Source organism: Drosophila simulans, chromosome X (assembly GCF_016746395.2).
Source record: "Drosophila simulans strain w501 chromosome X, Prin_Dsim_3.1, whole genome shotgun sequence".
Lineage (NCBI taxonomy): Eukaryota > Metazoa > Arthropoda > Insecta > Diptera > Drosophilidae > Drosophila > Drosophila simulans.
This window is the reverse complement of record NC_052525.2, coordinates 19,157,774-19,177,340: the sequence shown is the minus strand read 5'-3', so window position 1 is coordinate 19,177,340 and position 19,567 is coordinate 19,157,774. Positions and strand designations below refer to the sequence as shown.

At 49.6% G+C, this 19,567-nt stretch overlaps 7 protein-coding genes and 1 long non-coding RNA gene across 9 annotated transcripts; 5 read left to right on the top strand and 3 right to left on the bottom strand.

Annotated features, from left to right (window-relative positions):
- The first annotated feature begins 32 nt into the window (after positions 1-32).
- On the top strand, positions 33-3,373 carry LOC6726470 (Golgi resident protein GCP60). The gene is made up of 5 exons (XM_039296826.2): positions 33-333; positions 392-819; positions 1,024-1,476; positions 1,536-2,053; positions 3,144-3,373. Exons 1-4 carry the CDS (start codon positions 204-206, stop codon positions 1,953-1,955), a joined length of 1,431 nt encoding a protein of 476 aa, XP_039152760.1. The 5' UTR covers positions 33-203; the 3' UTR covers positions 1,956-2,053; positions 3,144-3,373.
- Positions 3,374-3,520: 147 nt separating this feature from the next.
- On the top strand, positions 3,521-4,921 carry LOC6726469 (probable tRNA N6-adenosine threonylcarbamoyltransferase, mitochondrial). The gene is made up of 2 exons (XM_002107390.4): positions 3,521-3,749; positions 3,801-4,921. Exons 1-2 carry the CDS (start codon positions 3,565-3,567, stop codon positions 4,843-4,845), a joined length of 1,230 nt encoding a protein of 409 aa, XP_002107426.1. The 5' UTR covers positions 3,521-3,564; the 3' UTR covers positions 4,846-4,921.
- A 350-nt stretch (positions 4,922-5,271) lies between these two features.
- On the bottom strand, positions 5,272-8,081 carry LOC6726468 (cdc42 homolog). 2 transcript variants are annotated; one of them, XM_016174193.3, is made up of 3 exons: positions 7,921-8,081; positions 6,907-7,217; positions 5,272-6,845 (listed from the first exon to the last, which is right to left on the bottom strand). In XM_016174193.3, exons 2-3 carry the CDS (start codon positions 7,192-7,194, stop codon positions 6,558-6,560), a joined length of 576 nt encoding a protein of 191 aa, XP_016040077.1. In that variant the 5' UTR covers positions 7,195-7,217; positions 7,921-8,081; the 3' UTR covers positions 5,272-6,557. The 2 variants fall into 2 exon arrangements, with proteins under 2 accessions (XP_016040077.1, XP_016040078.1); XM_016174194.3 differs by lacking the exon at positions 7,921-8,081 and adding an exon at positions 7,609-7,756.
- Positions 8,082-8,123: 42 nt separating this feature from the next.
- LOC6740247 lies at positions 8,124-9,312 on the top strand. The gene is made up of 3 exons (XM_002077091.4): positions 8,124-8,207; positions 8,447-8,574; positions 8,635-9,312. Exons 2-3 carry the CDS (start codon positions 8,552-8,554, stop codon positions 8,930-8,932), a joined length of 321 nt encoding a protein of 106 aa, XP_002077127.1. The 5' UTR covers positions 8,124-8,207; positions 8,447-8,551; the 3' UTR covers positions 8,933-9,312.
- Positions 9,313-9,945: 633 nt separating this feature from the next.
- Positions 9,946-12,865, top strand: LOC27208128 (moesin/ezrin/radixin homolog 2). Its single transcript, XM_016183748.3, has 5 exons — positions 9,946-10,049; positions 10,236-11,193; positions 11,253-11,462; positions 11,540-11,776; positions 11,837-12,865. The coding sequence occupies exons 2-5, from the start codon at positions 10,537-10,539 to the stop codon at positions 12,638-12,640; spliced, it is 1,908 nt and encodes a 635-aa protein (XP_016040074.1). The 5' UTR covers positions 9,946-10,049; positions 10,236-10,536; the 3' UTR covers positions 12,641-12,865.
- Positions 12,866-12,899: 34 nt separating this feature from the next.
- LOC123327349 lies at positions 12,900-13,417 on the bottom strand. The gene is made up of 2 exons (XR_006542049.1): positions 13,281-13,417; positions 12,900-13,158 (listed from the first exon to the last, which is right to left on the bottom strand). It is a non-coding gene; the product is annotated as an uncharacterized LOC123327349 (long non-coding RNA).
- A 173-nt stretch (positions 13,418-13,590) lies between these two features.
- Positions 13,591-16,621, top strand: LOC6740246 (serine protease grass). Its single transcript, XM_002077090.4, has 4 exons — positions 13,591-14,663; positions 14,718-14,760; positions 14,824-15,008; positions 15,077-16,621. Exons 1-4 carry the CDS (start codon positions 14,438-14,440, stop codon positions 15,475-15,477), a joined length of 855 nt encoding a protein of 284 aa, XP_002077126.1. The 5' UTR covers positions 13,591-14,437; the 3' UTR covers positions 15,478-16,621.
- On the bottom strand, positions 15,644-19,427 carry LOC6740772 (ubiquilin-1). The gene is made up of 3 exons (XM_016172498.3): positions 19,124-19,427; positions 17,311-18,778; positions 15,644-17,232 (listed from the first exon to the last, which is right to left on the bottom strand). Exons 1-3 carry the CDS (start codon positions 19,217-19,219, stop codon positions 17,156-17,158), a joined length of 1,641 nt encoding a protein of 546 aa, XP_016040073.1. The 5' UTR covers positions 19,220-19,427; the 3' UTR covers positions 15,644-17,155.
- Between the last annotated feature and the right edge of the window lie 140 nt (positions 19,428-19,567).

Here is a 19,567-nt window from a genome sequence, read left to right as displayed (position 1 = left end):
CAACCTTGTAAATAGGCAAAAACATTAAGTTAGACAAAAATAATTCCCATCGGCCAGTGTTGCAAGGCGAGCAATACAATTACTCTAGGAGCGCAGCTGGCTGGTCACACTGGCAGCAGACGTCACAATAAATTCTATTATTTTGTTTTGTGCGAAAAGTTAGCAGGCCAGCGAACGTGGACTAGCCCACAAACAACGGCAGCATGGCGAGCGGGACAAGCGGCACAAGCAGCAGCGGAGCGGCCCAGTCGACGGACACGGCACCATCATCGGCAGAAAAGTGGGGCTTCCCGTTGATTGAGCTCTACCGCCTGGCATTCACGTTCTATAAGCGTAAGAGCAGAGATTCCGGCACTAGCACGCCAACAACGGCTAATCTCACATGTTGCAGGAAACTCCGGCAAGGCCATCCACCTGTCGTACGAGGACAACCTCAAGCTGATCGCCTTCAAGCAGCAGGCGGCGCTGGGCCCCTTCAACACGAGTCGCGCCCCGGCGCTGGGCGTTCTGGACGTGATCGGACGCGACCGGCAGCAGCACTGGCAGCTGCTGGGTGAGATAACGCGCGAGCAGGCGATGGAGGGGTTCGTCGACCTGCTGGACACAATGTGCAGCGCCTTTCGGCCGTACATTGAGGCCGTGCGGCAGGACCGCGACGAGACGCTGCGCAAGGAGCTGCGCCTCATGGAGCAGGAGAAGGAGGCACGCGAGCGACAGGAGAACGCCCAGCTGGAGCAGCTCGTGGAGGCGTACAAGGAGGAGCTGCAGCGCCGCCAGCTGCAGGACGCACTTAACAAGCAGACCTACCAGCAGTTTAAGGTAGCCCATCGATTTTTTCCACAACACACCGGCCCGGCCTCTGCACCTGTTGTTGTGCTGAATAATGCATGATAATTACTGGTTGCTCGGCCTTGGCTGCGCTGCCTGCCATTGAAAAGGGGTCATGACCCAGTTCTCACGCAATTGCATGCCTGCTCCTGTACCATTAACTTGGCCCTTCTAACACTTACACTCGTTCCACAGCTGTACGCCGAGAAGCAGTTCCCCGGGAACCCCGAGCAGCAGGGCGTGCTTATCCACCAGCTGCAGCGGGAGCACTACCACCAGTACATGCAGCAGCTTCATCTGCAGAACCAGAATCAGAACACGGAGGACAAGGGACACCAGGAAGCAGAACACGTCCCTGGCAATAACAACAACAGCTCCACCGACTTGCCCAACGCCATGGAAGGACTGAAGCTCGGTGAGGTCGAGTCACAGCAGCACCAGCAGCTGGCCGAGCAGCAGGACGGGCATGTAGAGCAGACGTTGGAGGGCGTTGGGCAGGAACAGCACGGCGAGGAAGAGTACGACGACTACGTCATGATCTGCCCGGCCAAGATCTGGACTCGTCCCGACATCGAGCAGTTTAAGACTGAGGTGTCTGCCGGCGATGGCGACGGCGTCATCACCATTGGACACGGCGACACGGTGACGGTAGGTGTCAATCAACTAATGACGAAACAAGACCTATATTGACCGGCACAATTTTGCAGGTCCGTGTGCCCACCAACATGAACGGCAAGTGCATCTTCTGGGAGTTCGCCACGGACAGCTACGACATCGGCTTCGGCATCTACTTCGAGTGGGCCAAGCCCGTGACCAACGAGGTGACCGTGCACGTGAGCGATTCCGACGAGGACGAGGATTGCGTGGACGAGGACTACCTATCCACCACCGAGGACCTGGAGTCGGGCTCGCTGTCGCAGGAGCGCGGCGCAGTTAACAACCCGACTGCTGCCCCCAAGGCACCCATTTCCATTATCGTGCCCATCTATCGGCGGGAGTGCTACAACGAGGTCTACGTGGGCTCCCACTCCTATCCGGGCGAGGGCGTCTATTTGCTGAAGTTCGACAACAGCTACAGCATTTGGCGCAACAAGACGCTGTACTACCGCGTCTACTACGAGCGCTAAGAGGCCAAAATGTATTTACTATCCACTAACTTAGATGAATCCTATCTCCGTACGAACGGCTCATGTGCAAGTCCGGAATAATCTGTATGTGCGTGTGCGTGTGGTTCAGAGAACTGCAGCCCGCCACTCGCACTCTACGTCCACCCGATAAACACTCGGTACTCTAGGCACCCCGTTTTTTTTGACACCCTACTTGCGGCAACACAAAATACTCGAGTGTTTTACCGACGTTGTGTTTTTGTTACGAGTAAAAAAACCACCCGAGGCCTGCTGCGCAAGAGCCGTTTGGGTGAGTGGACGCACAGTCAACGATCGGCCGCACGTCATTTTTTGTATGCGGGCTGCAGTTCTCTGGTCATTTTTTGTACGCCTAAAATTTGTATGGGAGGAAGCGTGACGGGTATAAGAAATGAAGGGTAAAAGGGAATACCCAAGAAAAATTTCGTGCTCACGTCTTTGATGGACTCAAAGGGTGCCACCCGTTTCGAATCATTCCGTTATTTATTTTTCACACGTCGCTACCTGAATACTCTAATGACAAATATTCTTATATAAAGTAATTTTTGAAATGAATTTTGTGACATTATGTACTATTATTTTTACTATAATCTATATTTAAATAATAATAACGTTATTAATATATATAATATATAATAATATATAATATAATATATATATATATATATTATATTAATAATATATAATATAATAAAATATTATATAATATATATAATTAATAATAATAATAATAATAATATATAATAATAAGATGAAGGGCATTTTACAAAGTATTCGACAAAGTCTAGAGCCACGCCGAAAGAATAGTGTGTAAACGTATGGAGTGTAAAACGCATGGAGTTACGCATCTTGTCTGTGACTCGATTACCTACGAGACCACTCGAGTATTTTTGGAAACACCCGAGTATTTTTGGAAACACCCATGTGTTTAACGGTATACCCACAAGTGTTTTTCTCACTCATCCCTTTTTAGGCAGTGTGTGATCGGCACCCGCGACGCGGAGCACCGTATTGATTCGGGTGCGCGCACAACGGGGTGTCTTGTCTACATGTTCAGATTTATACTGTGTGTTTGTAAGTACCCGCGATGTGCGTGGCGGGTAGCACCCGCACACAAAATTGTAGGGTGTGAGTCGAGTGGTAAAAAAGTGCCACCCTTGCAGTTCTCTGGTGTGGTTTTGGTTTTACGTGTGCGTTGCTGCAACTCCGGGAAACGAGCGGCGGGAAAAGACCAAGCCGACTTCAGACTAAACCAATTTTATTTATTATTTAGTTGTAACCGACGAAGACAAGTCCAAAATTCAATTTGAAACTAATAAACAATATAAAGACAACTGTAAATAATCACTCTTCGAAATCTCTCTGATCCTTGATTAAGAATAAATGATTCGCAAAATTAACATAGGAAACTTGTTCATACGACACAATTGTTATTAGCAATTTCGGGCATGGATACTATTATTATTATTAAATAAAATTTGCATTAAAATATAGTTAAGAATTTGGCTCGTGTAAGGGGGCCTTAAGACTAACGGTCCCATGCTGGTTTGCTGGTTGTGCTTTCTATCGGTGCCTGGTCACACTGGCCATTATGCATGCACTTCGTAATTTTGCCGGCAATGGAATAGCAAATGCAATTGGCTGCGGATTCAGACGCCGGCTCAGCTATGTCCTGGGCATCGAGACCTCCTGCGACGACACGGGCATCGCCATCGTGGACACCACGGGCCGAGTGAGGGCCAATGTGCTGGAGTCGCAACAAGAGTTCCACACCCGGTGAGTGCATCTCCACATGCGGAGCACAATGGTGAACTGAATCGATTGCAGCTATGGAGGCATCATCCCGCCCAGGGCCCAGGACCTTCACCGCGCCCGCATCGAGTCCGCGTACCAGCGCTGCCTGGAGGAGGCGCAATTGAAGCCGGAGCAACTGACGGCCATCGCGGTGACCACGCGTCCCGGACTGCCGCTGAGCTTGCTGGTGGGCGTGCGCTTTGCACGGCACCTGGCCCGTCGCCTGCAGAAGCCCCTGCTGCCCGTTCACCACATGGAGGCCCACGCGCTGCAGGCCCGCATGGAACATCCGGAGCAGATTGGCTTCCCCTTCCTCTGCTTGCTGGCCAGCGGCGGTCACTGTCAGTTGGTGGTGGTTAACGGTCCCGGTCGCCTTACGCTTCTTGGCCAAACACTGGATGATGCGCCCGGCGAGGCCTTTGACAAGATTGGACGGCGACTACGCCTGCACATTCTGCCGGAGTACCGCTTGTGGAACGGAGGACGGGCCATTGAGCATGCCGCCCAGCTGGCCAGCGATCCGCTGGCCTACGAGTTTCCGCTGCCACTCGCCCAGCAGCGGAACTGCAACTTCAGCTTCGCGGGCATCAAGAACAACTCCTTCCGCGCCATCCGCGCGCGAGAGCGGGCAGAGCGGACGCCTCCGGACGGAGTCATCAGCAACTACGGCGACTTCTGCGCCGGCCTGCTGCGCGCTGTCAGCCGGCACCTGATGCACCGCACCCAGCGGGCAATTGAGTACTGCCTCCTGCCGCACATGCAGCTCTTCGGTGACACCACGCCCACACTGGTCATGTCCGGCGGTGTGGCCAACAACGATGCCATATACGCCAACATCGCCCACCTGGCCGCGCAATACGGCTGCAGGAGCTTCCGGCCATCGAAGCGGTACTGCTCCGACAACGGCGTCATGATCGCCTGGCACGGCGTGGAGCAACTGCTGCAGGATAAAGAGGCCAGCATGCGCTTCGACTACGACCGCATCGATATCCAGGGCAGCGCGGGATTCGCCGAGTCGCACGAGGAAGCTGTCGCTGCGGCGGCACTGAAATGCAAGTGGATACAGCCACTGGTTTGATCACTAGCCCCTGTTGTTTTTTATACATTCTTACGAAGATCTATAGTATCTGTAATAAATGAATCCTCCTTGTTCATTGTTGAATCTTATACAAATATTCCTACTTGCTTAGAGCCAACTTTCTAGCTCTAGTATACGGACATGGCTAGATAATCGAAACATAGTTTATGGGAATGGAAAAGCTTTCCCTCCAACTGTTGGCTACTTTTCCAGGAACGCAATAAGCCCTACAGGTAACTGATATGACGACAGCTCTTTATCTCGAATCGATATAGAAATAAACACCCACAAGTGACTGTGCCATTCCTCGCCGATTTCTGGATGGTATATGGTATAAATGTTTATGGATAAAAGTGCATTCGCTTTTGTGCATCTTGGATGGGAGGAATGACCCCTGGTTTTCATTTCAGGCAAGACAGTGAAGGGTTTCGTTTTGGATTTCGTTTTATTATAAGATATTATCTGAAATCAATAATGTTAAATCACTAAGGTCTAGAAAAAAAATGTAAAAATTGATAATGTATACATATAAAAATATTAAAAAATGCATTAGTTCGTATTTTGCTTTCATCTTTTGTCGTTTTTCGCTGAACTACAATACAAATGTTTGTTGCTGTTGCCGTTGTTTTATTGTTTGTTATACTTTATGGATTATACATATTTAAATATATATATACTTTTATATAGCTTGTAGATTTCAGATGTGTGTTTGTGTTGTGGTTGCAACGCCTAGTTCGGTTCTCGCATCTCCCGCTGATCCTTTATCTCCTTTAGGTTCATTTAATTTACTTTTAATCATATTTCAATACTCATACGCTTAGTTTTATTACATAATAAGCTTCACTTTCACATCTGCATGCTAGCGAATTCCGTCCGACCTCCGCTGTTTGAACATTACGCGATCAGTTATCATAAATATTTAATATAATCCTCGCACGTTGCTCCTATCGGGACTATATCGACGTGGATTCCCTCGGATTTCATCGACTGAGGCAAAACGAATAAGTGCATGGTTCTTTTCGGATCCCCCCACATTCTGTTCTGGATTGTTTTGTTTATCGTAAGTGTATATATTTTTGCTGCCTCTCCTTAATCGTTGTATATATATATAAAGAAATATATATATATATTTATATATAAATCATTTGTTTTCGCTATATTGATATTGTGGTTTCTCTCCTTACTTAATTCGAAAATTGCGCCAAAAACATGTTTGCGAGCAGAAATGAATGAAGTCGGCTGGGTTTCGATTCGATTTCGCCTGCTGGACAGGAGTACAGTGGATCCTGGCGTGGATTGGGGCTGAAGCTTGTGGGGCGGAAGACTGTCCCGAGTTGGGGGCAACTGCCCAGCCGCCTGGTCACAGTGGACAAAACATAGAAACCGACCGAAATACAGGGTAATTGGAGCTCCAAGACTGGAGCACGGACACTACTGAAACAGATACGCGGACGCACGTAAGGGGAGACACAGACGGTGTGTGGGATGGAGAGATACAGGCGGATGGCGGCGAGGAGAAATAGCTCATGGAGTACTGGGCTAAGCTGCGCTCCGGCAGAAACGATTGCAGAATAACGTAAATCAAGACATACATATTTATATATATATATGGCTATATATTGAATGCTTCTCGACGATGGGAGGCTGGGAAGGAGTCATTGCGATAGTAGAAAGCCAGAATGAAAGGGATACCGCGTGTGGGGAAAGCAGAATTATAAGAATTTGCACTTCCTTTTCTTTGTGGGCTCTGGTGGCTCGAGGGCGGCCAGGATGGCCTCGTCGAATACATTTTTCAGGCCCTTCTGTGTCAAGGCCGAGCACTCCACGTACTTGACGGCCTTCAGCTCCTTGGCCAGCTTCTCGCCCTGCTCCATGGTGATGGGCTTCTGCTTGTTCTTGGCCAGCTTCTCCAGCGTGCTGGTCTCGTCGCGCAAATCAATCTGTGTGCCCACCAGCAGGAACGGCGTCTTTTGGCAATGGTGTGTAATCTCGGGCACCCACTGCAAATCCAAAATGACTCACTTACAGTCTCGCCATGGCGTGGAATAGTCTCGTACGTACCTTCTCCTTGACGTTCTCGAAGGAACTGGGACTGACCACCGAAAAGCAGACCAGGAAGACATCCGTCTGTGGATAGGAGAGCGGACGCAGCCGATCGTAGTCCTCCTGTCCGGCCGTATCGAACAGGCCCAATGTGTAGGGCTCGCCGCCGATCATCACGGTGACCGCATAGTTGTCGAACACCGTGGGCACGTACTCCGACGGGAACTTGTTGGTTGTGTACGAGATGAGCAGGCATGTCTTACCCACGGCTCCGTCGCCGACGACCACGCACTTGATGGTTTGCATGTTGTGCAGAGGGGTGATGACTCCTGCGGATTAGTGGGGGTTAGTTTGCCGGATTACACTGGGGGGATGACTAGTGGGTGCGGCCTCCCTGCTCCTGCTCGTACTCCTGCCAGAGTGACCGTTCGCCAGCGGCGCCTTATCAACGAGGAGGAGCGGAGCCCAGGAGAGCGGGGCGGCCGTGTGTGTGCAATGTATGTACATATCTGGGCAGAATGAGCGATGACTCAAGCCGAAGAAAGAACGGAAAGAATGGAAAGCAACGGCGCACACAGATAAGCCGGACGGGCATCAGAAAATTCTGATTGGACACACACACACACTTGCGCGCAGGGGCGCAGCGAGTACGGCAGCTTGCGGTTGTGTGTGTGCGGTGCGTGTTCACTTGGTCTGATGCAGTTTTGGCTGCACTATTACTGGATTTATGATGGTTTCCTTGGTCACGGGACTGGCCGCCCAGTCAGCTGATGGAGCTGCCCCCTGTTTTCAGCTACAGTCGGATTTTAGACGGGACTTGTAGACGAAAAACTAATGAAATTTGGAAGCAATTATTTATCACACACGCACACTGCGGCACGGAACACACGCACACATGACACACACACACACACAGGCAGGCAGGCCCGTCATCGACATTTGGTTTTCATTCACTTTTCACTGGGCAATTTGCAACGCGTTGCGATCTATACGGCGGATGCTCGTTGCGGGCACCTTTTCCGCTTTACTTACAGTTACTTCAAATTTGCAACCGCTGTCGAATCGGTTTAGTTTTCCGCTTTTCTGGGCTGGGCTCGATACGTACGGAAAACTACTATTTCCTTTTGTGTTAGCGTTCTCTCTCTCCAGCGAGCTCTTTGCGTGCGAGTGACTAGCGCGGCGTTGCCACCCCGTCGCAGTACTCCCACCCGGCTTGCATCGCTATCGGTATGTTGGTATTTTCGGTGGAAGTTCTCTGTCACTGTACGGGCTATATATCCGACCGATCGGCCAGAACGGGTCCAGTGAAGTGCAGTGAAGTGGGTGTGGGATATATGGAAGCAGCAGGCTTTGCTTAGCACTTAAATTGCCAATAGAACATTCAGACTTTTGAATTCAGTCTCTCCCACAAATTTTCTATTTCTCTGGATACAATATAATTTCGGTTGTAATAATAATTTTCGGTTGCTGGTTGGTTTGGCTATTTATGATTTATATTAAAGAAAAAACAAACCTCGAATATTAACGGTATATTAAAACACATTGGTATATTGCACAGCCGATTTCGAACTTCGAGGTGGTCACTCTGGTGGATGTCACTGCTGTGAAACGGGGCAGGACAAAACAATTGACCAATAGGAACCGAAACCCACCCGGGATCGGAATGGCTGGATTTCTGAAGACAAGGTTAGTCTGACCAAGATAGTGAGTCCCAGCGCTAATCAAACGCACTCCATTCATCCGAAGAAAGCGCAGCCGGGAGGATGATTTGGCCTGCGAGTCGCCCCTGTCGAAACGCATCAACAACCTGAATCTGAACTACGAGGACGGAAACAGCGACAGCAGCAACAGCTGCAGCATTCCGCCACTGTCGGGTGGAGGAGCCACTGGTGGATCCGGCGGGTCCGATGCAGCCGGAAACGGTGTGGCGGCCGGATACGAGTACAACCCAGAACTGGGAGCCGAACAGAACCCATTTTACTACGAGAAGAACAAGGTGCTCTACGATCTGCACGTCGAGCGCATCAAGCGGAGCAACCAGTAGCTAGTGACCATGGATTCCGGTGCGCGAGTCCAAGTCCTGGCACAGCCATTTAAGTGCCAACACGAGTTATCTGCAACAACACTCTGTAGTTAGTCTAAGTTCTAAGTAGTTCGCCTCCGTTCATTCGACTGTGCGCGCACGGATTTGGATATATGTATCTGGAGTCACTAGCGTTTGTGTGATAAACATTGTTTATTTGCATGGCATTAGCATCGCCCCTGATGCATCCACATAATAGTAGTAGTATAAATCGAACTAAGAGTCCATCAAACACGCACATGAATATACATAAACTAAGTTCATCGGTTACCATCCCTTCAATATGTATTTATAATCCTGCATATATACTTTATTCTAAGAATATTGTAAGAAAACCTCCATATCTTTATATTTTCCTATTTCGATGAAATACGATATCCAGGGGGGGTAACAAGTACTTTGCTGAGTAGGCGGAGATGGAAAATAAGCTAAAGGGACCTGATAAAACGAAAGCTGGACTCGTTCATTGTTTATATACGCATCTGCTGACATGGTCATTTTGACCTAAACATACCAACATTGACCTAAAATACAAGAATACGTTCAATAAACATTTTCATCATCAAGGACTTCATTTTTCTAAATCGTCACAATTCAAACTTTTAAATGCGTATTTATGCCTTGACAGGGTGGCAACTCTATATAGCACTTTGTGTTATTTTTGTAAATTCATTGTTCATGAAAAAGCTGATAAAATCTATTAAGTATTACGCAGCATTCAAAAATTCGTATAACTAAAAATGAGGGTACAATTTGAAAAAACATTTTGCGGTATATTTTGGTATTTGGATTACCACTGCTTTGCCACTTTTTGAAAACTTTCGAAAAATGGAAATTTAATATATTTTTAAGGTTTTTCATATGTTTTCAAGTTCATATATTGCATATAATGATTTATGATTTATTTTAGCATAATGATTCCTCCTCCTAATATTGTAATGGAATCACCCTACTAAATATACAAGGCGTCTGCCAAAGCGGTATTTCCCCCAGCCCACGGCTGGTCACACTGTCTGTGTTTATGCCGCGCACATCGGGAATTGGTCGTACAATTGCGATTTGCGGTGCAAACAATTGAGTAAGTTGCCTATTCTCGTACTTCGTCGATGTGGAGACCCTTTTGGCGACCCTCAATCAGCTTCCACGCCAAAAAAGCTGGGTGAGCGGGTGTGTAGTGGGCGCCAGGATGCCGTGGCCACGCAGTTCTCAAATCGCAGTCCCGCATAAACGAAGAGCCTTACTCTTTCTTTCTTTCCGCTCACAGCCTTCAGCCCAAATTGCCATTGCCATTGCCCGGAGCAGCGAATTGGCTGCAAAATGAGGCAGTCCGCGATTAGCGAGGACCGCAGGAGCAGCAACCAGGAATCGGGCCACTAGCTGGCACAGGAGCACCAGAAGGACCAAGAATCAGAGTAGCAGGAGCAAGGGCCGCAACAAGTCCTCTGCACGCAACAGGTTATCACGAATTGCCCACAAGAGCACTCAGTTCCGACTCCAATCAAATTGCATCTCACGCATCACATCACATTGCATCGAATCCAATCACAACACATCACACAATCGCGATGAGCCCCTTCGGCTCCAAGAAGAACCGCTCCCTGTCGGTGCGGGTGAGCACCTTCGACTCGGAGCTGGAGTTCAAGCTGGAGCCGCGCGCCTCCGGCCAGGATCTGTTCGACCTGGTGTGCCGCACCATCGGGCTGCGCGAGTCCTGGTACTTTGGGCTGCAGTACGTCGACACCCGCAGCAACGTGTCCTGGCTGAAGATGGAGAAGCGGGTGCGCGACCAGCGCGTTGAGCTGCACGCTAGCAATAATGTGTACGTGTTTAGCTTCTACGCCAAGTTCTTTCCGGAGAACGTCAGCGAGGAGCTGATCCAGGAGATCACGCAGCACCTGTTCTTCCTGCAGGTCAAGCAGAGCATCCTCTCCATGGACATCTATTGCCGCCCGGAGGCGTCCGTGCTGCTGGCCTCCTACGCGGTGCACGTGCAGTACGGGCCGTACGACTACGAGACCTACAAGGACGGCATGCTGGCCGGGGGCGAGCTTCTGCCCAAGGGAGTGACCGATCAGTACCAGATGACGCCCGAGATGTGGGAGGAACGCATCAAGACATGGTATATGGACCATGAGCCCATGACGCGCGACGAGGTGGAGATGGAGTACCTGAAGATTGCTCAGGACCTGGACATGTACGGAGTAAACTACTTTCCTATTACGGTGAGAGCCTTGATTTTCGCGTGATGCATCTGAATCTATTCGTTTGTGTTCCCCACCAGAATAAGAACAAAACCAAATTGTGGCTGGGCGTCACCTCCGTGGGCCTGAACATCTACGACGAGCGTGATAAGCTAACGCCAAAGACCACGTTCCAGTGGAACGAGATACGGCACGTCAGCTTCGACGACAAGAAGTTCACCATTCGCCTGGTGGATGCCAAGGTCTCGAATTTCATATTTTACTCGCAGGACCTCCACATCAACAAGATGGTAAGGAGGGCAGTTGTGACAACTGAAATATAAGTATTTCCCATATTCATACTGCACTTGTACCGTGGGCTTTGCAGATTCTTGACCTGTGCAAGGGCAATCACGATCTGTATATGCGCCGCCGCAAGCCCGACACCATGGAAATCCAGCAGATGAAGGCCCAAGCCAAGGAGGAGAAGCAACGCCGCCAGATCGAACGCAAGAAGTTCATCAGGGAAAAGAAGCTGCGCGAAAAGGCGGAGCACGAGCGCTACGAGCTGGAGAAGAGCATGGAGCACCTGCAAAACGAGATGCGCATGGCCAACGATGCACTGGTAAGACTCACTCCGCAAAGTGGCTTCTGATCTATAATAATGACTCTCCCTGTATCCCAGCGGCGTTCCGAAGAGACCAAGGAGCTGTATTTCGAGAAGAGTCGTGTCAACGAGGAGCAGATGCAGCTGACCGAATGCAAGGCAAACCACTTCAAGACGGAAATGGACCGACTGCGCGAGCGACAAATGAAGATCGAGCGGGAGAAGCACGACCTGGAGAAGAAGATTCGCGACGCCGACTTCTATGTCCACCAGCTGACGGTGGAGAACGACAAGCGGGAGGCCGAGACTGAGAAGCTGCGCAAGGAGCTGATTTGCGCCAAGATGGCGGAGCGCGAGGCCACCGCTCGCCTGCTCGAATTCCTCAACAGCGGACGCAAGTCCTCCACGGACAGCCTGCTGACCGCTTCCAGTGTGTCGCACGCGGCCAATACGGCGTCCAGCATGGCGGCCATCAGCACACCCTCCCTCATCACTAGCAGCTCAACCAATGACTTGGAGACCGCCGGGGGCGCCGAGCTGACCACACACTCGTCGCACTACCTGGTGCAAGGCGACAACTCCAGCGGCATTTCGGACGACTTCGAGCCCAAGGAGTTCATACTCACTGACAACGAGATGGAGCAGATCACCAACGAGATGGAGCGCAACCACCTCGACTACCTGCGCAACTCCAAGCAGGTGCAAAGTCAACTGCAGACACTGCGCTCCGAGATCGCGCCGCACAAGATTGAGGAGAACCAGAGCAACCTGGACATTCTCAGCGAGGCGCAGATCAAGGCCGGCGAGAACAAATACTCCACGCTCAAGAAGCTCAAGTCCGGCTCGACCAAGGCGCGTGTCGCCTTCTTCGAGGAGCTCTGACCTCCTCCGCCTCCTACTTCCCCCTCACCGGCACATCCGCCGACATGACTAATGCCCCATCCTAGCTGTACGATACGTTACGATTTGGCGTGTGTGCCTGTGCGCGTGCTAGAGTGTATGAGTGCCTTGACCGTAGTTGTAATATATCCTACTATAACATACTATACTTTATGTTTTTCGATCGTTCGCTCAAGCCGCTGCTGTAATAAACCAATTGCAAACGTAGATATGTAAATGTTTGTACATTCATACACGCATCTAAAAGTTATGGTCAGACTTTGAGTGCTGATACCTTTTATTCGGTTAAGAGTTTATTTGTGACATACACATAGGTATGGTACATAGATATGCATAAAGTAGATGGGCGATTAGATCCCGTTATTTTCGGTAGAAGACATTCGCATTGTACAGGGAATTCTGTTTTCAACACCTTCCATGCAGTGCCACAATTCATCGCTCTTGAGAAACATCACACCCTCTCAGCGACGCCGACTCTCTCACGCGCGATCTCTCTCTTGCTAAAATTAAAACCAATAAACCGCAAAACAGAGACGAATGAATAAACGCTGAATCAAAGGACGATTAAAATGCGCTTAAACAACGGTGATTAATAATTGATTGATTGTCTGAGTGTTTATACCTTCCACAATTCATCGCTCTTGAGAAGCGTCACACTCTCTCACCGACACCGACTCTCTCGCGCGGGATCTCTCTCCCAAAAATGAAAAAACCATAAACCGCTAAAACAGCGATGAAAAAACGCGGAATCGAAGGACGATTGGCCCGTTAAAAATGAGCTTAAACAACGGTGATTATTAGCGATGCTATTTCATACCGATGATTTCCTAGAACATGCCAATGTTAAAATCATCGGTAGCTTTTGTGCAAATTGTGCGGTGATTGAGCGCTCAACATTTTTAAAAGTGCGGTGATTCAACGATTAAAAGTCGATGACTGGAACTGCAGGGTTCCTTATCTACTCTTTAGTACTCCGTTCCCCTTGCAGCACGGATTCTCACGGATCTTCTAGTTAAGTCTGAAAGTTGATTGCGATATCCTGGAAGCTCTCTCCCCTTTCTCTGAGCGTGGTCGATATCGTTTCTATTCGTATCTATGGTTGGTTCATGGGTACGTCCTTGTGCCATTAATCATTAATCTTACTATAGATATATACAATACCTGTATACTATAGATTATGCCCAAAGTTTAACTGCAAGGGCACTAAATCCTTCTAATCTCCGTATTTATTATTTACTTGAGGTAATTTCCCATTCGATATGAGAGGCGGATCATTTAAAGGTGTAGGGTTTTAGACCTGAAGAGTACTCCGACTCGTTCGCACCATCAGTGTATCTTTGTCTAATTCAAGATCTTCATAGGGTGTTTTACCTTATACGTTTTGTTATGTTCCGTTATTACGCGGCGTAGTTATAATTAGATAACTTTATTTAGAGTTTAAATAACGGTATAAACTTAATATTAGATAATAAATAAACGAAATGTCATAGTTCAAATGAAAATATATATGTATCCATCCATATTGATTTCTGCTATTCCAATTAATCCCATGAATCAAAAATCCCAAATTAATCAATTTTTTATGAGAAATAAATGTGAGTAAATGTATGGATATGGATGTGGCATGTGCTCCAGCCAAGATTTCATCGAAGCACGCGTAGAACACAGCCAAATTTGCAACTTTCGCAGAAGTGAGGAAAATGCGATAAGTGGCAACAACAACAAATAAATAAAACCCAATGGCACGGAGTTCGGCTTCCATTCGGGCCTCGAGCTACAATGAAGAAAGTCATAGCGGCACTCCTGATCCTCTGGGCCTCGCTATTCCTGGGATCCCGAGAGGGATCGGCTTTCCTGCTCGACGCGGAATGCGGAAGGTCGCTTCGAACCAGGCCAACTTGGAGGAGTTACATTGGCAGCAGGACTGACGCACTGGCCAATCCTTGGATTGTTTCGGTGATAGTGAAGGGCGAGGCCAAATGCAGTGGATCGCTCATCAATCATCGTGAGTGTTTGTGTCTTATTTAGCTCACGCAAGGCTAACTTTGAACCATTCCAGGATTTGTTTTGACGGCGGCACATTGCGTGTTCAGAGAAGCCATGTAAGTCCTGTCCATTCGCCAGCATGTGTGGTCATCAGCCCATTACCCAATCTCTCCCTGTAGGCAGGTGCACTTGGGTGAGTTCGACGCCTGGAATCCTGGACAAGATTGCAGCTCGGGTGCTCGCTCACCAAACGCATATTGCGTTCGGGTCGACAAGAAGATCGTGCCCACCGGATTCGGCGAAACACAAGCCCAACGGTACGACATTGGCCTACTCCGGATGCAGCATGCGGTGCAGTACTCAGGTAATTGAGTGGGAGATAACCAGTCGTTGCCCTCCGAAGTCTCAGCCAGAAATGCCTTTCTCCTTTAGGCTTCGTGCGCCCCATTTGCCTGCTCATCAATGAGCCAGTGGCGGCCATCGACCGATTCCAGATGACCGTCTGGGGCACCACTGCAGAAGGCCATCGGAGCATACCGCGGGTGCTGAAGCACGCCGTTGGGGAGCGCATCGATCGCGGACGCTGCAGCTTGAAGTTCCAGCAGCCGGTGGACGAGTCCCAGATATGCGCCCGCACTGAGACGAACGACGCATGCAGAGGGGACTCCGGCGGCCCCATTAGTGCGGAGATCCTCTACGGGGGCAGGTATCGCACCTTCCAGTTCGGCATCATCAGCTTCGGCTTGAGTTCCTGTGCGGGCCTAAGTGTCTGCACCAATGTGACTCACTACGTGGACTGGATCTGGGATGCTCTGGTCATCTCGTCGGCATGAGCACATTGTGAGCATTATATGTATATGTATAAATTATTATAAACGTTTAAGCTGCAGTAAAGATTGGGAATAGCAATTAGAAAGTACTGAGCCAAAGTGGGTGAGCTGTTCGATCCGGGTGCTTTGGAAGTAGATGAGATAGTAGCGAGTAAAAGACGAGGTTGGCTATAATCTAAAACCAAAGTAGCTTTATTACGTTTTCAAACATGTGATCATTTACATTTAATTACTTTGCCTCACTTTCTCCACTAAACAAATAAACGTAGTTCCACTAGTCCACTAGCCCAGCTGACCAACCAACCACCCGGCCAGCCAGCCAGCCAGCCAGCCAGCCGGCCGGCCAGCCAATCCCACGATGAAGTCGTCCCAGCGGACGAGCGAGGCTATGTGGGGGTAGCACTTACAGGGTATACACTGAATCCATATCTTATATAAACGGCGAGCGCGCGAAGGAAAGCTTTTCGAAAGTGTGTGTGATTGATCGGAAATGGGAACCCAAATGGTCGGTTATAGGTTTTATATACGAAAGCTTAGAGTAAATTACATTACAACTTATTGTTGGGGCTTCCTCTCTTTACTAAGGAGTTTTTTTTTTGTTTTATAGTTTTACGTCTTTTGTTAACACCATGGAATATTTTGATATATATATATATGTATATATATATATACCTATATACACACATTAACTTACAGTAGATATCGTTAGCATGCAAATCGCCTGTGTGCAACAACTTTTTACATTTGTATTCCTCTGAACGGGACGTGGGATAAATAACGCTTGGAGATTGCTCTTATATTAACGAATCGATAACCATTTTGATTGACTACTTGTATTGCTCGTATGCATTGGCCAGCATTCCCAAGACAATGTCTTCGCATATAGCCGATATCTACTGTACGTTTGTCCCGTTTGCAGCTGTTTGCAATTTCCAGAACGTCTTCGGATCGCGAGAAATGGAGAAGGACTGCGGCTGTAGTCTACTAGCACCCGACTAAAACTAAACTGCCTGACCAGAACACAGGATACATACTACGCCTCTGATCTCTGGAATTCACATGTGTTGGCGACAAAATAGTTATTACATTACTAATGACAAAAGAGCACGTGCCCGTTTAATTTTATTGAAAATCAACGAAGTTCTCCGATAGGAAAATGCGTTATTTCGCTTGAAGTGTGTATGAAGTGATTGGGCGTGCAAAACAATGCATTACGTATGCGACGTTCAAGTTGGCGTTCGGTTAAAGCATTTCCGCTTTAAGGATTCTCCGAGCTCACGAAGTGTAAATAATTAAAAAAAAACTGATATCAACTACGAAAGTGCTGACACTTTGGTATGCGATCCCTACCTAACATTCTCACCGGCGTCAAATCATCCATTTATCTCTAGTATCTCTGCGATCTTGAGGCTCCTATGCTCGTGTGGGGCCACCTGTTTCTGTGTTGAGGGCGTTGGTATGTTGGCATGTGGGTATGACATTTCCGGCTTGATGGGGAAACAAGCGATCAGCAGCGCTGACCGTGGAATTTTTGGGCGGAGGGTATGTGTTTGGGTTTAGGACCTGTCCTCCTATCTTGTCGTATTCTCATTCGCGTTCTCCAGGGTTGTAGTGGTATATATAGTTGTAGTTCGTAGATATATAGACAGATTGTGTACAGTTTGGTTATGGCTTAGCCTTGTTAACTCAAGGACAACTGGTTGAGGGACAGCAGTCGCTCCACCGCCGCATTGATGTCCCCGAAGGTGGCGATCAGAGCTGCAAAAACACAAACACAAGAGAGCGGATTAGAATCATCGCACAGGGCAGGCGACCAAGACCCACTAGGACACTCACCCTGCAAGTTGGCATCACGGTTGACAAAGCCCATGGCGTTCAGCTGCTCCAGCTGCGACTGGTAGCGCACCTCCGGCGGCTGTGTGTTGTCCGCGTTGTTCGACATCCCGTTGAGCATGCGCATCATGAAGTCGTTGAAGAGCTGCGCGTTGGGTCCACCGCCCGGAGCCAGGTTTGGAGCGCCGGTGCCGGCGTTGAGGCCGCTGCTCGGCGAGACATTGTTGGTGCTGGAACCGCTGTTGCCCCCGCTCCCATCGCCGCTGGCTGGATTCGTTCCGGTGCCGGCGCCCGGTGGTGGCGGTGGAATGCCCAGGGTGCCAACGAGACCTGGGGCCGCGCTGCGCAGCTGCTCCATGCCCTGCTGGATCTGCAGGATGGCGTTCATTGCGTCCGGGTTGGTCAGCATGTTCATCACCTCGGGGTTCTGCATTTGGGCCATAAACTGCGGCATCATCTGACGCACCTGCTCCTGCAGGGCGGGATTGTTAGACATGAGCGGACTGGTGCTCAGCAAGCGCGAGGCCATGTCCGGGTCCTGTGACATGGACTCCATCATGGAACGCGTGTACGGCGCGTTCAGCAGGTTCTGCATCATGGCTGGGTTGTCGGCCATCTGCTGGAGCAGGCTTCGCATGGCCGGCGTGTTGAGCACATTGTTCGGCGGCAGATCTCCCGTCGGATTGCCGGCGCCGGAGCCACCGACTGTTCCATTGGTTCCCGAATTGGCACCGCCCCACGGATTCGGCAGGGGATTGCGGTTCTCGGTGCCCTGCTGCGGGTTGTTGACTCCCGAACCGCCGCCGTCGACCAGGCCGGCAAAGGGGTTGCGACCAAAGGATTCCGTGGCCGCGTTCATCATTGGCTCCTGAATATCGCGGTAGATGCGCTGCAGGGCGCTATAGCCGCCCGGCACCGACTCCAGGTTCGACATGGCGCGGTCGTGCGAACGCATCAGCTCCTGCAGCATCGAGGGATTGCGGGCCAGCTCCATCGTCTGGCGCAGCAGGTCCGGATTGTTAAGCATGTGCGAGATCTCGGGATTGCGCTGCATTAGGTCATGCATCTGCGGATTGGACGTGATGAGCTGACGCATGGTCTCCGGGTTGTTCATCATCTGCTGCACCATCGGGTTGTCCATCAGGGAGCGCAGCATGTCGCCGTTGTTGAGCAGCTCGTTCTGCATGCGCGCCTGCAGATCCATGAACGTGTTCGATCCGGCCCCAAGTGCCTCCATTCCGGCCAGGCCACCGAATTGATTGAGGCCGAAGGGCGTTTGGCGCACGTCAGCCGGCTGGCGGGCCGGCTGCTCGTTGTTGCGCGTCGGCGCCTTAATCACCAGATGCACCGTCAGGTTGTCCTTGATGTTGTGCATCTGAAGGTTGTCCGTGTCCTTCATAATTTTGCCGGCAAAAATGAGCACGAGCTGCTCGGGCTCCGCCTCAAACTTCTGTGCAACCAGAATTTTGAACTGTGGGGCGAGAATGGTGTGATTGTTGTCATTATAATGTGCCCATAGTCTAGTTCCCCTTTCAATTAAATGTGCGTTCCTATGCCCCTGCTTCAATTTATGTGTGTTAATGGGAAGAAGCCCAATGGGAACTGAGCAAAGTGCACTGTACCAGCTGCGCGTGTTGTGTGCGGCTTAGGCAAAGTGCACTGTACCGCGATTACGGGCACTAATTTCCCAATACTTTCGGGGGTGTGGGCAAAGATCAGGGAGGGAGGGAGGTTGTCCATCGCTATGAATGGAAGGGTCCAGAAGGGTTTGGCGAGCCAGCAACCAAGTCAGGCGGGTCACGTGCTCCGTACTTACATCTTTTATTCCAGAATCTTCGTCAACTTCGACCGTTTTCTTGTCCTTTGGCGTTTTTACAACCACGTTGATGCGCTTGCTGCCGCCTTCCGCCATTTCGATGGTGTATTTGCGGTGTTTTCGTGTTATTTAATTTGCTCCGATGTTTCTAGATGTTATCACGTCTGTAATTTGTATGTGTTCCCGAAAATATACGTGTTTTCACCCTAAATTATTTCCCATTTGATGAAAAGTAATTCGTCACTTTCTCACTCACACGGACACACACACACTCACGCTGGATTTCGATTTTGACTTTTACACACGCCAGGGCTGACGTATCAACCACCAATCGATAAATCGATAACGGCCAATTAAACGCTTTGAACGCGCCCAAAAACGCTGCCAAATAGTTTGCTCTGCTTGAAAACGTATTTGGCAGAGGGCGTTTTAGAGATACAAGCT